General features: G+C 39.0%; 1 protein-coding gene across 1 annotated transcript in view; it reads right to left on the bottom strand.

Annotated features, from left to right (window-relative positions):
* UVSSA (UV stimulated scaffold protein A) overlaps window positions 1-17,398 on the bottom strand; it is a 97,809-nt gene that overhangs the window by 66,133 nt on the left and 14,278 nt on the right. The window contains 4 exon segments of the mRNA XM_051964119.1: window positions 9,026-9,154; window positions 9,957-10,066; window positions 12,712-13,218; window positions 16,140-16,260. Coding sequence (XP_051820079.1) covers window positions 9,026-9,154; window positions 9,957-10,066; window positions 12,712-13,218; window positions 16,140-16,260 — 867 coding nt within the window.

Genomic DNA, 17,398 nt, shown 5'->3' on the forward strand with positions numbered 1-17,398 from the left:
TTATAGGGAAATACTTTCAATTTTAAAACGTATCTGGAAGCATACTTTCTGAACAACAGTAAACAGTATTGAAATGTGTACTATAATAACTAGCACTTATACCATGTTTTGAAGGTTTGCAAAGCACATATCTGTTTGTACATTTGATCTTCTCAACAACCATGTTCAATTATTATACCCTTTTTATAGATGAAGGAACTGAAACTGAGAGAAGATAAGTTAAGGTTATACAGCTAATGTCTGAGGCAGGATCTGAACCTAGGCTTCCTGTTACAAGTTCAGCACTCTTATCCATTGTGCCACCTACCTGTATAGTAAAAAGTGAATTCAGAGGCCAAGAACTTTCTTTTAAATGGATATTCTGCTATTTACTACCTCTGTGACATTTGTCAAATAAAATGAAAAGGCCAGACTAAATGATCTCTAAGGTCTTTCCCAGCTTTTCTAGTTTCCCCAAAGTTTACCCCAAGAATATGATAGGGTTCACAGTAGGAATTAGTAAGGGCATGTGGCTACCTCCAAAATCAAAGGCATTTTTAATGGAAATGCCTTCTCAGCTTGGAAGGTCTTTCCCATCCCAATAGTTCCCTCCTCCCAGAACTTCCATTCTGAGCAAAGGCCGGCCATCCTTCATTTTATTCTGCTTCAGACTCTTTGGAGTCCATTGTGAGGTAACTTCTTTCTCCCAACACCTTTCATCTCTCTTTTTGGTGTAATCTTCCCCCTTTAAAATGTAAGCTCCTTGAGGAAAGGAACTATCTTTCTTTTTCCATGTATTTGTATTCTCAGCCTTTAGCATAGTGCATGACACACAGTAATAACTGAACAAATGCTTCTTAACTTCTCTTGTAAATGTTCACATTCTTAGAAAAATGTGCAAAGTTTGTTTTAATTATTTTAAAACATTCTTCCAAGATGTCTAAGCATCTATATCAGTTTACATTTTTGTATGAAATTTACTTTTCAAAAATAAATGCACAGCCTATCTTCTAAAAGTCTTAAAAAGGAAGAGAAGGAAGGTAATAAACCTAGTATGATCATGTGCTAAAACTTTACAAATATGATCTGTTTTGGTTGTCACAACAATCCTGAGAGGCAAGTGCTATGATGATTCCCATTTTATAGTTAAGAAAACAGTAAACTAAGACTAAGTGACTCGCCCAGTATCACACAACTAATGTCTGAGAAAGGCAAAAGAAAACTACTCCACATGTGACTAGCATAACATTTAACTTCCCAATCTTTAAGCTATAAAAATGCTTCTCAGTCAAATATCACAAAAATATTTCTTCACTGAAAATGCTGAACTCACATTCCTCCATGAAATGAAGTCTTATGAAATTTTAATAAACCCTAACAGAAATATGCTTGTAATATATTAAAATTATAATCATTAAATAGAGTCTTTAACCAGACTAATTTTTATTACAGCAGTTGTATTCTCAACATTAGGCTATAAATTTCCATGGAAACACAAAAGGTATAGATTCTCAACACTGGAGAAAGCCATGGAAAAAGGAGCATGCAGTAAGTCCTCCCTCTGCTGGCCCTGTTCAGTATTTCACACACAGAAAAAAAAAAACAATGGAACAGATTACATGTAAAACAAATTTAAAATTTAGCTGACTTTTAACATTTGGACCACAACAGAACTTGTTTTCTATTAGAGACATTTGGAGAATGTGGAGAAACACTGTCCCAGATCTGAATGAATGACTTTCCAGAATCAAATGGAAAATCTTGACTTGTATTTTTACTTTATAAAAAGTTGTGTATGAGTACAAAGAGAAATACATATCAAGCATAAAAAAAGCTCAAGTTACATCTAGGGGTTGAATTGAGCATTTCAGCAGCACAATATGTGGAATGAACACAAATTTTTAATATGGAGATCTGGGTTCAAGATTTTCTGGCTCTCCTCTCCCCCATCATAATCAAGAACAAAGGAAGAAAAATGTCTGGTATTAACAATTGATAACAAACAGCTCCCACAACTGCTCTCTGTACTATGGTTGAGGTATTAGTTTGATCTCAAACTTTTTTGCTACTGCTGTTGCTCAGGCTGTTCTGCTTGTCCTTTAAATAAAGGGAGTACAATTAATTTTCCTTCACCTCAGAGAATCCCCAGAGGCTCGCAGGCCTCGGGGCTGGAATCCATGGGTTAGAATATTGAACTAGTTGCTTTGCTTATTTTGAAAAGCAGTATAGCTTATTAGTAAGTGCAGAGTCAGGGGGCTGAGTTTGATTCCCCTTTGTGCTCCTGTTTCTCCTTCTGCCCACTGGCTAGCATTCTTGGGACAGCTGGCTGGATCAGTTGCAGGGTCTAGGGAATAACCTTTCTCTATGTGAAGCTACACATAACCATTTAGGAATCAAAAGCACAATAGCCTCCTGAGTTAAAAAGCGAGTCTCCAGGAATCTGAGAAATGATTTTATCCTGGACAGGGAATTAGCTCAAACACAAGAAACAAATGATGGGGACAAGTGGGTGGAAAAGCATAAATTGTGGGGTTTTCTTCCCAAACAGGATTAATTTTATTAGTTGGTATCAGTCTTACTTCACATTCCTGAAAATTATCTAGAAGACAGAGTGCATAGAGAAATCTGAGATGTGGGATATGTCAAGGACCAAGTGATCAGAAAAGCAAATCAGATTATGGAACTCAGTAGGCTACTTGAAAAGGGATGGAATGTGGTACCAACAGAGCTACAGACTAAACTGAAATCCTCAGAAATAGGTGTGTCTAACATCCTATCTAACAAGACTTGGCCATGACTCAGCATATTCAATTTTTAAAAATGATGCGGTGATCCAGAGCTGAACTCATTAGCTTTCCTCAGAAATATGCACCCTCTCCTGCTTTCCCTATTTCTTTTAATGGCAGACATCACCATCTACCAACCACCCTACTCGTGACTTCAGAATCTCTCTGGCTTCTTAATGTGAAGTAAAAACAATCCATCATCAGGTCCTGCTGATTCTACCTCCATCATGCAATTACATCCAGGTCCCTTTCCTCCTCTCTCCTCGCATCACTACTACCTGAATTCAGCCCCTCAACATTCTTACCATGACAGCCTCTTAACTGTTCTGCCTGTCTCTTAGACCTTCCCTTCTCCAATTACTCCTCCATACCCTACCAAATTAATCTTTTTAAGGCATTTCTCAGGTCTAAATTCCTCAAAGATTCTTCTTGCTGATCAAAAAAGATCATCACATAGGTTAGTGTTCAAGGCTCTCTATGGTCAAGAAGCACCTTTCAGTCAATCAACATTTATTAAGCACCTCATATGTGCCAGACATTGTACCAAGTGCTGGGGCTACAAAAGAAGGCTTTTTTTTTTTTTAGTCCCTGCCTTCAAGGAGGTCACAATTTAACTTTGTAATTATACCTTATCTCTCACTACTCCCTGCTAATAGATTCTCCTCGGTCTCAGATTTTCTTGCCTTTGTGCCCATACTGATGCCAGATCCCACTTGTGACTGCCCAGCCTCTGGTCTGCTAAAATCCCAAGATAGAAAGTAATTTCCCCAAAGTCATACAGTCAGTTACTGGCAGCTGTGATGCACACCCAGGTTATTGGGCTCCAAGTCCAATGTTGTTTATACTCGGGGTTCACGTTTCCCCAGTAATGGGCTTTTTAACAAATCTGCACATTTTGCCAGCAGGGCCCAGCAAGGGTAGAATGAATAATGACATTTCCTGCATCTCCCAAGGCCGACTGAGTATTGGAAGCACTTCAAGGATCCATGACTTCATCAACATGAGTCTCCTACCATACTGGAGCAGCTGGTTTTGATGAGCAGCTATGGCTAAACCAGTCCTCTGGGGACAAGCCTCTGCATATTTGTCTGGGCTGGCACTTAGGCCCAGCAAAGCCTGCAGCCAAAGCCCTCCCATCTTGGGGGAAAGGGTCTGACAGTTCTTGCACTCTCCCTGGCACACACGGCCCAGGGTCCTATGGCATGCACAGATAGCTGAGAAGTACTTTATTGCAGAGATTTGATACAACTATCAAAATTACATCACTAGACCATGCTGTCGGTTTGGAATACACGGACATCTATGTTTGAAGACAGGGACTGTGTTTTATTCATCTTTGCACCTAGATCAAGACCTAGAATGATGAAGAGACATAAAAATTGCCAATAGCCGAATCTCAGATGCCATCTCGTTCCATCTTTGCCTGAACAAGCATCCCTTCGATAACATCCCTTACATGCCTTGTCGGAAGACCTCCAGTGAGGGGAATCTGAGCCCTTCTGAAGTAGCCACTTTATATCTGATGGCTCTAAATGTTATTAAGTTTTCTTTTTTTTTCTGACATCAAAGCTGAATTTGCATCTATGCACCTTCTACCCTCTGCTTCTAGTTTTGCTCTCCTGGGCCAAGAAGGACAAATGCATTCTTTCTTCATAATAGTTTTTCAAGTATTTGAAGATGGCTCTCATGTTCACCCTTCTCTTTTCTGGGCTACCCATCCTCGGTTACATGAACCAGTCCTTATGTGGCATAGATTTAAAGCCTTCATTTTCATCATTACCCCTACTCTGAATTCTTCCAACTCATCATCAATTTTCCCAAAATAGGGTGGGAAATGGGAGGAAGACCTAGCCACGATACCTCAAATAAGCAGGACAGTCATTTGCTTAGTCCTAGATATTTCCTCTCTACTACAGCCCCTGACAACACGAGCCTTCCTGTTGCCCTTACACTCTGATGACTCACATCGATCTTGAAGTCCACTAAGATGCTGAAAATCTCATCCAATGCAAGTAAAATTATTTTGTTTTGTTTTGTTTTTTGAAGCTAAGTGCTTTGGTGGACATTGGGTGGGATATTGGACTAGGAATGAGGAAAACCTGAGTTGAAATCCTGTCTCAGACATTAACTTAGCTGTGACCCTGTGTAAATTACTTGGCCTCACCCAGGATCAGTTTGCCCATCTGTAAAATAGGGATATTAACAGCACTGGCATCCTCAGGATGTTATGTGGATAACGCATGTAATGTGCTTTGAGAACCTTAAAGCTCTATGCAAGTTCTGGCTTTTATGATTTTTTTACTTCTCTCTTTTCAAAAGTATCTTAGTAGTTTGGGCCCAATGTTCTGTCCTGCCTAGATCTCTCTAAATCATGACTATATTCAGTATGGTGGCTATACCTTCCAGCTTTGTGTCATTTTGAAATATGAAAAGCATGCCATCCATGCCTTTATCCCAATTACTGTTAAAAATGTTAAAAAAAAAAAAAAAACACAAGTGATGTAACTCTTTCAACAATGAGCTGATTCAGGTCAATGCCAATAGACTCATCATGGAGAGAGCCATCTACATCCAGAGACAGGATGGGGATGAATGTGGATCACAACATAGTGTTTTCATCTGTTTGTTGTTGCTTGCTTGCTTTTGGTTTTCCTCCTCATTTTTTTCCTTTTTGATATGATTTTTCTTGTGCAGATGATAATTGTGGAAATATGTAGAGAAGAATTGCATAGGTTTAATCTATATTGGATTACTTGCTGTCTAAGTGACAGGATTGGGGGAAGGAAGGGAGAAAAAATTTGGAACATAAGGTTTTGCAAAGATGAATGCTTAAAACTAAGCACATGTTTTAAAACAAAAAACTAAAAAAAAATTTTTAATGTCCAACAGCATAGGGCCATATATAGATTCTGGGAGCAACTGACTAGGGATTCTTATTCAAGTCAGCACTTGGTCCAGCCTCTCAAATAATTCCAAACCTATTCAAGTGCATTATCATCTGACCTACATCTCTAAGTTTGTACCCAAGAACTGCCTAAGGAATGTAAGCAGTCACACCATTCCCCTGATCTCCTCAAGTCTAGTAACTCTGTCAACAAATTAAATGAAATTAGTCTGGCAGGAACTATTATTGACAAAGCTATGCTGATTTTTTATGGTCATTGATCCCTTTTCTAGATTTTCACCAGCTAACTTTTTGGTTTTGCACTCTTTTTGCCAGAAATAGAAATTGAGCTCACTGGCCTAGAGTCTCAAAATCTTCCTTTTGTTGGATTAGTCCCTTCCCCAATCCAGGCTTCAGATTTTTCTTCTTTAAAATAAAGAGGCAAGACTGGATGATTCAATTCAGGTCCCTTTTGATGCTATTTTTCCTCTAAGAATGTGACGAATGAGCATACATAGTGGTAGGTTAAAACCCAAACTTAAAATCCCAGAGCAGGAAAGAATCCAGCCATTAAGACAGCAGCATACTCCCTCATAAGATGAAGTCAGATCTCGTATATTTGTCACAAGTATCAGTGCAAAAAAAGTCTTGAGGCTGGAAATGCAAGACAATTCAAATCTATTTATATATCCCATGATTGCTAAATAGGAAAGAGTATAACCCACAACCATCTGATCATCAGATATATGTGAATTGAAAAGATAAGAACTTGCTACCGAATATTCACATCTCCCATCCTTAAATTCTGTATAAGCTATTTTCCCCCATCTTAAAATTGGATCACTGTTTAGACTCAGCTTTGGTCAGTGAAATGAAATTTTCTAAGTTCCCATTATTGCCTGACAAAAGTTTCTAAGAGCAGGTCTTCTATTTATCCATTCTCAGCAAGCTGGAAGGACTATTGGCCAAGGGATCATTGGACCTGTCAAAGCTATACCAGCTTGGCAGGAAGTACCAGAGTTTGTACTCCCTAAGCACTGTTCTCAAAAGCCTAGGGCTCTTTCTATGCCACAAGAAGTCAATGGAGAAGGAATTTAGTGGAGGAAATCCAGGAACAATCATTTAAAATAAAGTACCAAAAATACGTCAGAATTAGGCATTTTTTTAAAAACCAATAAAACATTTTAAAATGTACATAAGCAAACAAAAAAGTTCAGAAAAGGAAAAGCACAATATTGTCACTACTTTGTAATATACATTTTTTAAAAAATACTGTATATAACTGAAGTTTGCAGTTTCTTACATAATCCTTCATTTAATTTTTTTATATGTTGAATAGTGGTATTTGTTGATGATTACTAAGTTTCTGATTTAAAAGAAATTTTAAAAATATATCATCTATTTTCCTTACCCTCCAAAGGCAATTTACGTAAGTTAGAATAAAAACTGTGGCCAATCATTTATAAAAACAGCCCAGTTTTGAAAGATGCCTAAAAACTGCTTACCCTAGACTTGAGGCTAAATTAAAGCCCCCAACACTCTAATGCCTATCACCTTGGGGGTACAGGGCTTGTAGAAGTTTCTTTTCCTTCAATTCAATAAATATTCCTGGTGCCCCAGGGGTTATCAAGTTTACATAAAACATGATGCCGGCCTATTACATATATAAAGATAACCATAACTAACATACATGATATTATATAAATAGATTGAGCAGCATAGCAGTATAAACAACAAATACACACTTGGTACAATGAACATAATAGATGTTTCATAAACATTCCCAAAACTGACCTAAATGAAACCCCTGTTCACCTGTTCTTCCCATTAAAGCACAAAAGATCTTGGAAGTTCTGATATTGGTTGATTCTACTCCTTGATGGAAACAAGAGAAAGAAGATGTGGAGTACAAGCCTATGTGACCTTGGGAGATTCCCTTCTGTTTCTTCATCTCTCAAATGAAGGGGTTGGGCCCCATGCTTATTAAATCATTTTCTAGTTCTCAACCTATATCCCATGATAAGGATAGTATGATAGACAACTCAGCAAAGCAATCTGAGTGTCCTAGAATCGAAGGGTGCCAAAGACAGAAAGAGCCTTAGGGGCCATCTAAGTCAACTTGTTCATTCTCCTCAGTAAGGAAAGCAGGGAGACAAAAGGAAAGGAATAGCTAGGGAGAACTGGAAGCAGAGATCTCTCAGCTACCCCTCAGTGCCTCCAACTTTACAGTCTTCTCTAAATGTAGCCTTTCATCTGACCAGATTTCCAGGAGGTCTGGGATCACCACTTAAGCAACAAGTGCCTCTTCCCCTTGGGCTAGCCAAATGGGTTACACATAGTGTCATCACACTAAAAGCATCACCTAACGAGGAAAACTGAAAGAAAAGTGCCTCAATTCAACAAAACATTATATATTTTTCAGTCTAAATGTGTTATCCAAAAAGCGTGAAAAGAAGTAAAGTCCTAATAAAAAACTGAGTGGATGCCCATCACTTGGAGAATGGCTGAATAAGTTATGATATATGAATGTTATGGAATATTATTGTTCTGTAATAAATGACCAGCAGGATATTTCAAAAAGACCTGGAGAGACTTACATGAATTGATGCTGAGTGAAATGAGCAGAACCAAGAGATCATTATATACTTCAACAACAATACTATATGATGATCAATTCTGATGGACGTGGCTCTCTTTAACAATGATATGAACCAAATCAGTTCCAATTGTTCAATAATGAAGAGAACCTAGCTATACCCAGCGAAAGAACTCTGGGAAATGAGTATGAACCACAACATAGCATTTCTACTCCCTCTTTTTGTCCACTTGCATTTTTGATTTCCTTCTCAGGTTAATTTTACCTTATTTCTAAGTCTGATTTTTCTTGTGCAGCAAAAAAACTGTATGTATATGTATACATATATTGTATTTAACATATACTTTAACATATTTAACATGTATTGGTCTACCTGCCATCTAGGGGAGGGGATGTGGGGAAGGAGAGGAAAAGTTGGAACAGAAGGTTTTGCAAGGGTCAATGCTGAAAAATTACCCATGCATATATCTTATAAATAAAAAACTATAATAATAAAAAATAATATGAAAAGCAAAAAAAAAAGAAAGAAAGAAAGAAAGAAATTTATCTTTGCATGTTTTTGGAAAAATAAAATACTATTAAAAATTTAATAAAATTTACCAAGTTAAAAAAAAAAGTGAAGTCCTGGTAAAACATATGAGGAGAAAGCAGAAGAATTTTCTAAACCTCTTCCAGGCTATTTAATTCTAAAATAATTGTTACCTTGAATTAATAAAGTAGATATCTTCCCCAGATCTAAAAATGCTTCCCATTTTACCTACTAAGAACTCTAATACTCACCATTTTCCTTTTTCTTCCTTCAGATTCAATGTTCATTTCCTTATATTTTCCAACAGCAATCTCTAATTTCTTCTTAAGATCAATGGCACGTTTCAGACGTTCGTCATGAATCCCTGCTCGAGTAAACAGCTGCAAGTCAAGAAATGAATGACAATTACTGTAGTTTTAAATCAGCACCAGGATAGAGTCTTTTCAAAATTCTCTTGCTTCTTTCTGTAGCTTCTTTCTTATGGTCTATTTTTCCTTGATTCTTTCATCTGGTTCACCACAAAGAAAAGTGTTGATAGAAAAAGTTATAGATGGCAACTTTAGGACTGTGTAAGCTTCCATCAGTCTCTTTCTAGAAGCCGTTTCAGTAGGTGTTCAAGAGTAAGAAGGAATAATATGTACATCTAGGGAGTGCATTAAGATTTATAAAACCCTTTCTTTAATGTCCCTATAAAGTAAGCAGAACCATTTTATTACCCCCCTTTTATAGACAATGGAAACTGAGTTTCTGAAAGGTTTAATGACTTGCCCATAGTCAATTAGTAAGTGAGCTGAATTCAAATGCTGATCTTTCAACCCCAAGGCCATTATTCCAGACTTCCATAACACTCATTCTATATTTCTATCTCATCTTTCAAGTTTCATTATGTTTTCCATTTAGTAATCTTATAGCTTCATCTAAATCTCACAAAACCTTTGTTACTGCCAATGTTCAGACTTGTCCAAAGGCTATGGCTATGTAGCAACTGACAATCCATATTGCTGTTTGATAAGAGGTCTAATATTTTAGAACCAAGTTTCATTAAGGTTCAAAGTAATTTAAAATACAAGGAGGAAGAGTACTGCGACAAGATGTGCTGCTACCTATACCTTATAATCAGTTAACAAACATTTATTAAGAGCCTTACTATGTGCCAGGCACTGCACTAAGCATAATCCCTACCTGAATCCACGACAGAACAGAGGGTAGGAACTTATTGTTGATGAGTTTAAGTCCGTCCATGACACTGTTGACCACAGCCCTGTTATCTTCATTCTCGTGGACTTGCAAATCTGCCAAAAACAAAACCCACACATATCTAGAACAGTAAGCAAGAGCACACAGCTGGCTCTTATAAATCTTGAAAGGAAGAACAGCTGACTGCACAATGATTTAAAGTGATGCAGTTCTGGGAGTCAGAGTTTTACTAAAAGCAAGACTGGCTCACCTGAGAGGCTCTAGGGAGTTCAGAACTAAGGTGGATGCATTCACTTGACAGTAACTTTGTAAAGCAAGTGTTAGTGTTGGGGAAACTTCCAAGCTGGAACCTTCCTGGCATTTCTCTATGTAAGTCAGAGCACAGGATGTACAAGCACAAAGGTCAGGCCCCAAAGTAAAAATTCTAGATATTTTCAGCTAATTCTCTGCACAAAGCAAAAAGCTGTATTTATCTTTGAAAAGTCCTCTCCATACACCATTCATCTGCATAATTGTTTTCTTCATGACTATTGTGGTTTAATTTACAGAAACAAATAACGTTGGTCAAGACTAACCAGTTTACTGAGAATATCAACAAAGAAGCTCCAGAAATGGAAACTTTTGTGGTTAAACTCTACTTACTGATTTGACGGTCACAATTATGATTGCTGGACACTACAAGATACTGGTCAAAGAAAGAAAGACTAAATTGTGTTCAGTATAATTTTAGGGCAAAGTAAATTTTAGAGTATTCCAACTCTCTGATAACTGATAATCAGTATTTTAGCTCTGCTATTTACTAGCTGTGTGACCCTGGAGGAGTCACTTCCTTTCCTGGGTGTTCCCTCTTCAGTTCTCTCCTCTGAAAATGAGAGACTTAAAAAAACTGGACACTGCCCAAAGTGACTGAAAAGATCTCAGTTCAAATCTCACCTTCTTGACCTTGGTCAGGTCACTTAACTTCCCTGAGCCTCAATTTCTCCATTTGTAAAATAACAGGGTTGGGCTTGAAGGACTCTGAGGTCCCTTTTAGTTCCAGATCTAGGATCCCAGGAAACATCAGGAATTCAAAGAATCATGGGAAGACTTCTCTGAAGCAATGCAGAGTAATATCAGATCCAGCTTTCCAGTGTCATGAGAAGGATTGAAGCAGATACCATGGGAGCACCTTCCAAAGACTGTCTTCTTGTTCATGGGATACTGCATGACTAGCTGCACAAGATGGCTATTATCAACCAAAGAAAGTTTTAATGGTAGACTTCTGAACACTGTGCCACTGAACAGGAGGAGATCTGCAGGCAAAGCAGCTTTCTTCCTTCCATGCACAGATGTCTATAATGTGATACAAAGTAATCTCTGTTCTTCTCTCTTTGGGGCATATCAGAGCAGATCTACTTTGAACTCTCCCATTGGTCTTGTTGTTCCAGGAAAGACTTTGTAAATATTTTCTCAATAACCTTGCAATCTTTTTGTGGGGCAGGTATGGGATTAGAAATTATCCCAATTTGGTAGATTGAAAGAATTGAACTGATGGAGTGATTTATTCAAAGTGATTTGGGTCATTAAAAGGCCCTGTGGTGAACCTAGATATACAGCTTCTAAGCCCTTCTCTCACCCTGTGTGATCTCATAAAGATGGTTGGGGGGTAGGGACAGATGGAACTATTTTCTCTTTATCTGTGTCTATCATTGCCCTTCATCCTACACACATGGGCAAGGGCCTCTTCTGCATCCATGTACGGTGGCTCTGTTTGGAGTGGTGCTGGTGTGTCACCATGACTCCAGCGAGCATGATGAAATATTAGGCAGGATGAGTCTTTAACACCTTCTGTAGTATGGTGAGTGCATGACAAGAGAACAACTGGTGTGGCTGACAAGCGGTCCAGAGAACAAATAAAAAGTTTAAAGGAAAACTTAATTGCATCCTACAAATCTTACTCATGACATAAATATTAAAGAGAAGTCTTCAATAGTGAAGGCCCTGAAGCCTGACTTTGATTCATGGTTGGCAAAAAATGTAAAGGAGATAATAGGAAACCAAAGGAGAAGAATTCAAGGAGAAGCCTGGGCTAAGCCACTGTGAGATGAGAGCATCCATTTTCAATAAATATCAGGCTATTCCAGACAAATTTTTTAAAATTTAATTTAAAAATTTTCAAAACTAAACTTGAAAATGGGAAACCCTGTTTCAAAATTTCTCTCCAACACTTAACTATCCAAAGGATCAGAGACAAACAATATAACTTCCCTGAGTCTCATTTCAAGAAAATTACCAGTTAACATTTATCAAGTGCCAACCATGAGCAAGGTTGGGCCTGAGGAGACAAAGGTAAAATGAAGAGGTGCAGCCTTTTGGCAGCTTAATTGACATGAAGATGATAAAACATGGACACAGACAAGGAAACACAAGGTAATCTGAGGAAGTGGGGAATGTAATAAGTTGGAGAAAGGATGGGATTGAAGGAGGATTCAGAGCCAAGGTGTTACCTGAGTCTCACTTTGCAGGTATATAAGAATTATAAGACTGAGCTGAGGAGGGGCATTTCAGGATGGAGCACAGCTTGTACAAATATACAGATATTGTGCCAAATCTATGGAAAAGCTAATGATAGTCCAGTTTGGTTGGGATGGCAAGTATTATGGAATAAATTAAAAATGAATAGTAAATACTGGTATGACCTACTTTGCAAGACTGTTGTGAGGAAAGCACACTACAAGCTATAGACAAGGGTTATTTTTACCTGTGGGGATTTCCAAGTTTAGGGAGTACTTATGTGAGCCAAGACCATGGCTTCTTATAAAGTCTTCTCCATAACCATCGCCATCATCATCGTCATCGTCGTCATCGTCGTCATCATCGTCATCATCGTCATTGTAGTCATCGTCATCGTCATCATCATCAGAATCGGAATCATCTTCCACACATTCCCTGTGCTCCATCTCCTTTGGTTCTGGAGGCCTTGACCTCATTGGCCAATCTCTGCTTCCGGCCTCTTTCAGGCAGAGAGATGGGGGAAGTAAGTCTTTGCTGCAACAAGGCTGCTCCTGGTCATCAGGCCTCAAGCCAGTTACTGGGCCACGTGTGGCTGCCCCATTCAAGGCCATTGACGAGACATCTCTGTCTGCCCTAGAAGCCTCAGCTGGTACCGCTCCTACCTCCACATCTCTCATGGTGAAATCAAAGGGCATTAATAGTCTGAAGCAATTCTCCATCTCTGTCAGGCACATTTCAATTTCTTCAGACATTTCTGCCAAAAGACAGGGGAGGTATTTTAGTGCTGTTAGATAGATTAGTAAATGCCCAAATCTCAAAAGCAAATCCATACACACAGCCTCAGCCACCTCCCTTAGGAGGGAGAAGGCAAACTCTCCTATATCTGTCAAATAAAGCTCCTATATCTGCCAGAGGAGAGGTTTACTTTTCAGCACCAAATAAGATGGGCTGTGATGGGCTATAAAAGTGTTCTATGTTCACAATCATATTCACATATTCTCTTCACTCTGTCTCTACCTCTACACACACACACACACACACACACATACACATACACACACACACACACACACACACACACCCTCTAAAAACAATCTCTCCCAAAGTGTATTCTACTCAAACCCTCGGTGTGTTTATCAATGATGGCTTTTTAATTGCTTAATAAACCATAAAGAACAACAGATGGATCTGCAAGGTTATTCTCAGAGATGACACTGGGTAATGATGCTGCAGTTCCTAAAACGTATGTTGTTCTGGCAGGCCATTGGTCGATCTATGAATATCAAGTGAGATGTTACAGCAGAAATAGCTTTGGTAAAGTTCGCTGTCAGCTTAGAATTATTAAGGGACACTGAATTCCCGATCCCAAGTCGGCTTTTTACTTACCTGAGAAAAGAATAAAGGTCCTATGAATTATTCAACACTCTCATCTGCTTCCTTAGTTCTCCTTTCTGCCACTTTCCTTTCTGTAATTGGTCAGTTACTTCAAAGAAAGAAATTGATCTCTGGAAGGGAGGGAAGCTCTCTAATGTTTTGGGGTCATTAGAACGCTTATCTAGTGCCCTGGTTTCTAACTGGCTAAATGATCCCAGTGTTTCTCAAAGTGGGGTGTCTGAGCCACAAGATCCCAAAGGGGTTTTCCAGGTAATATTCAGACAACCAAAATGCAAGGGCATCTAAGTGAGAATCTCAAAGAGCATGGAGCAAATAGCTTCATTTAGGAAACTCACCAACCAAAGTCATGGTCAGCTCAAATAATATTGTATCTCAAAGTCTTAATTCTGAACCCAAATCAAAAAGAAGGGGGCAGTGTGAAAAAGGAGGTCTTACAGAATCTCAGAATTATAAAAGTCTTTAAAGGACATCTAAGTCCAAACTCTATCTGAGTAGGTAACCCCTCTCCAAATCCCCAAATGAGTAACACTCAGCCTTCATCTGGAGGCCTCTGATGACAAGAAATCCAGTCTTCTAAGGCAGATCGCTTTGCTCTTGGGTAGTTTGTTAGAAAGCTCATGATACTAAGCCTATATCTGCTACTCTATTTTTTGAAATGAAGCAGAACAAGTCTAGTCCTTATTCAAATACCTAGAAAAAGTTAACATGTCTTTCTACACCCAAGTTCTCTTTTCTCCAATTCCTTCCCCCTCAATTTTTCCAACAATTCCTTTTACCCCATGCTCTCAAGGCCCTTCCCTATCCTCTCAGCCTCCTCTAGACCTGCTCCACTTTTCCAATGCCTTTCCCAAAACATGTGACCCAGAGCCAAACATAAGAGTCCACACATAGCCTGATCAGGACAAAGGAACAACAAAGGACTATGTCCCTAACCCTAATTCTAGGCACTACAGAAAACAATAAAGCAGACCAAATCATACTAACACAGACAAAATTCTTTGGCAAATACGAGTAGATGGAATAGCTAGCTCAGAAATTTTGATCTTCGGGGATCCAAACACCACAACCAAGGAATCAACTAGAACCCCCACCCCAGAAGGTCAAGGAGTCCAAGAACTTGAATGGGGGGAAAATTACATCTTTATTTTTATTAATCTCTAACTGAAATTTAGCACCTCCTTCAATTATGAATTTTTTAAAAATCTTCTGAAAAGGAGTCCATAGATTTGACTAGCTGGCCCAGGGGTGTCCATGATAGAAAAAACAAAAAGGTCAAGAACTCCTATTCTAGGACAATTTATTATGCTCCCTTAGGAGCAAAGGAAGGACAAGGATTTTCTAATCTGGCCAAGTTTGAGCAAGGCCACTAGATGGCGGAGCTAAGGCATTCAAATGTCTTGCTTTGCTTTAAAATTTGCTGAACCATCAGCATACAATCTGGCTTTCTTTCAGACTTCATTACGGAATAGTAAATATATGCACAATAATGCATTTATTATCATTAGTATCACTAAAGACTGTACATATACATCTTTCAAAAATTTGTTCTGAAAAATCATGCAGATGTGATGGGCAGAGAGGAATCAGAAGCATTAAGCTAGTACCTACTATGTGCCAGGCACTCAGCTCAGCTCTTTACAAATATTATTTCATTTGATCTTTACAACAACCCTGGGAAGAAGGGCCTGTTATTACCCCATCTGCCTTCTCAGTTGAGGAAACAGAGGCAAATAGGATGACAGGGCTTGCCCAAGGTCACACAGCCTCCAGGCCCTGCCCTCCATGGATCGAAATATCAGCTGCTTCTTTCAGGAGCAATCTCTCCCTCTCAGAACCCCCCAGAGCCACATTCTGTCTCACCTAATCCAGACCGGGTCTGACATTCTTTCTGCCTTTGGTCGAAATTGGTGCTTCTTAGATCAGGAACCGGGCTGGAGCTCTCAGAGCAAAGCCCCAAGCTTCACAAAAGAGACACAAAGGGCACTGGGGAACATCACACTCTCGGCTGCTCATTCTAATGGCATCAGTAACTTCACTTAGACTTATCACCACCTCACCCAGCTAACAGACATCCAGCTTTTTACTTAAGGACCCCCCCAAAAGAAGCAGAGCTTAAGACAGGCAAAGGATTGAAGGGATAATCAGAGAAGAGTCTGGGATCCCACGGTCAAGGAGAGCCTTCCTTCCATGCTACAAGAGGAACAACAGGAGCACTTTATAAAGAGACTTAAAAAAAACAAAACATTTTTCTTTTAATGAACATGGCTTGCGGCAACTTGCCTTGCATTTCTTTTTCCATTCTTTTGGCCCTTTCTTTATAGATGCTGTCTAACCGTTTTTGCTTCTCCTCGTCCCTTTTTCTTTCAGCCAAAGTCCTGGCACTAACATCTTGAAAATCCACCTGAGAAATTGAAAATAAGTATTAGGCCTGGCCATAGGAAATATCAAAGAGCTTCACATATCAAAAAAAAAAACAGGTTATCTACTGAAAACCTTGGATATCAAAAACAAGAATGCTCATTTAGATACAGCCCTTTACATTAGCTGTCTAGCAGTACTTTCACACGCATTACCTTCTGATCTTCACAAAAGCCCTGGGAGATAAGCCCAATGAAAGTCCTACCCAACCCATTACACAGATGGGAACAGTAAGCTCAGACTTGCCAGGAGTGTCAGGATTAAAAAGTAGCAGAGACAACCATTAAACTCAGGATTCTTTCCCCTCTTCCATACTATCTGGAACACTTGTAGCTTCAAATTTAAGATCAATATGTTATAAATCTATTAGAAATATATAATAATTCCAGAGTTTTACTATTGATAACAAAGTATGCAGAAGAAATTAAAAGGCTTCAAGCATCAACCATGAGAAAGCTAACAGCACTGGGATAGGGATCGTATCCTTGACAATAATTAGACAGCTACCTGTCTAAGAAGATGGACAGGGCTGAAGAATGTAGGTAGGAATGGCTCAGGTGAGAGACTCTGATCCCCTGAAGAAGAATCAAAGATGCCCTTGTTAAAGGAGGCAAGCATATTATAGTGAGATGAGCACTAGATCTGAACTCTGAAGACTGGAGTTTGTGCTTAGGTCACTGGGGTCTGCAGCTGAGACCTCAAACACCAAGGCCTAGAACATAAGATTTCCCCTATGGACACACAAAATTAAGGGAAACATGCAGAGAAGTCACCTCATTTTAGGGAAAAGTCTCTTACCTAAGCTTCAGCTTAGCCTCACTGAGGCTCTACCTGGCTCTCTTACCTGTCCTCTTCCAACACAATCATGGTGTCAAGACCGGTTGCAGAGACATCAGGCCAGAAAGACAGGCTCCTGATGCTTTTGGATGGTGGGCAGAAGTTGAGGACCATTTGATCCCACACTGGGATTATTGGCAGCAGCCACTACCTTCCTACTCATACAATTCAACTTTCTATCACCCTCGTGGTAATAATACATGCCCCCGAATGATTTAAAATAGATTAAAGAATCTTTAAAACTAAGGAAAAGACTTTTATGGAAATATCAGTTTTCTGATTGT

This window comes from Antechinus flavipes, chromosome 6 (genome assembly GCF_016432865.1).
Source record: "Antechinus flavipes isolate AdamAnt ecotype Samford, QLD, Australia chromosome 6, AdamAnt_v2, whole genome shotgun sequence".
In the NCBI taxonomy this organism is placed as follows: Eukaryota; Metazoa; Chordata; class Mammalia; order Dasyuromorphia; family Dasyuridae; genus Antechinus; species Antechinus flavipes.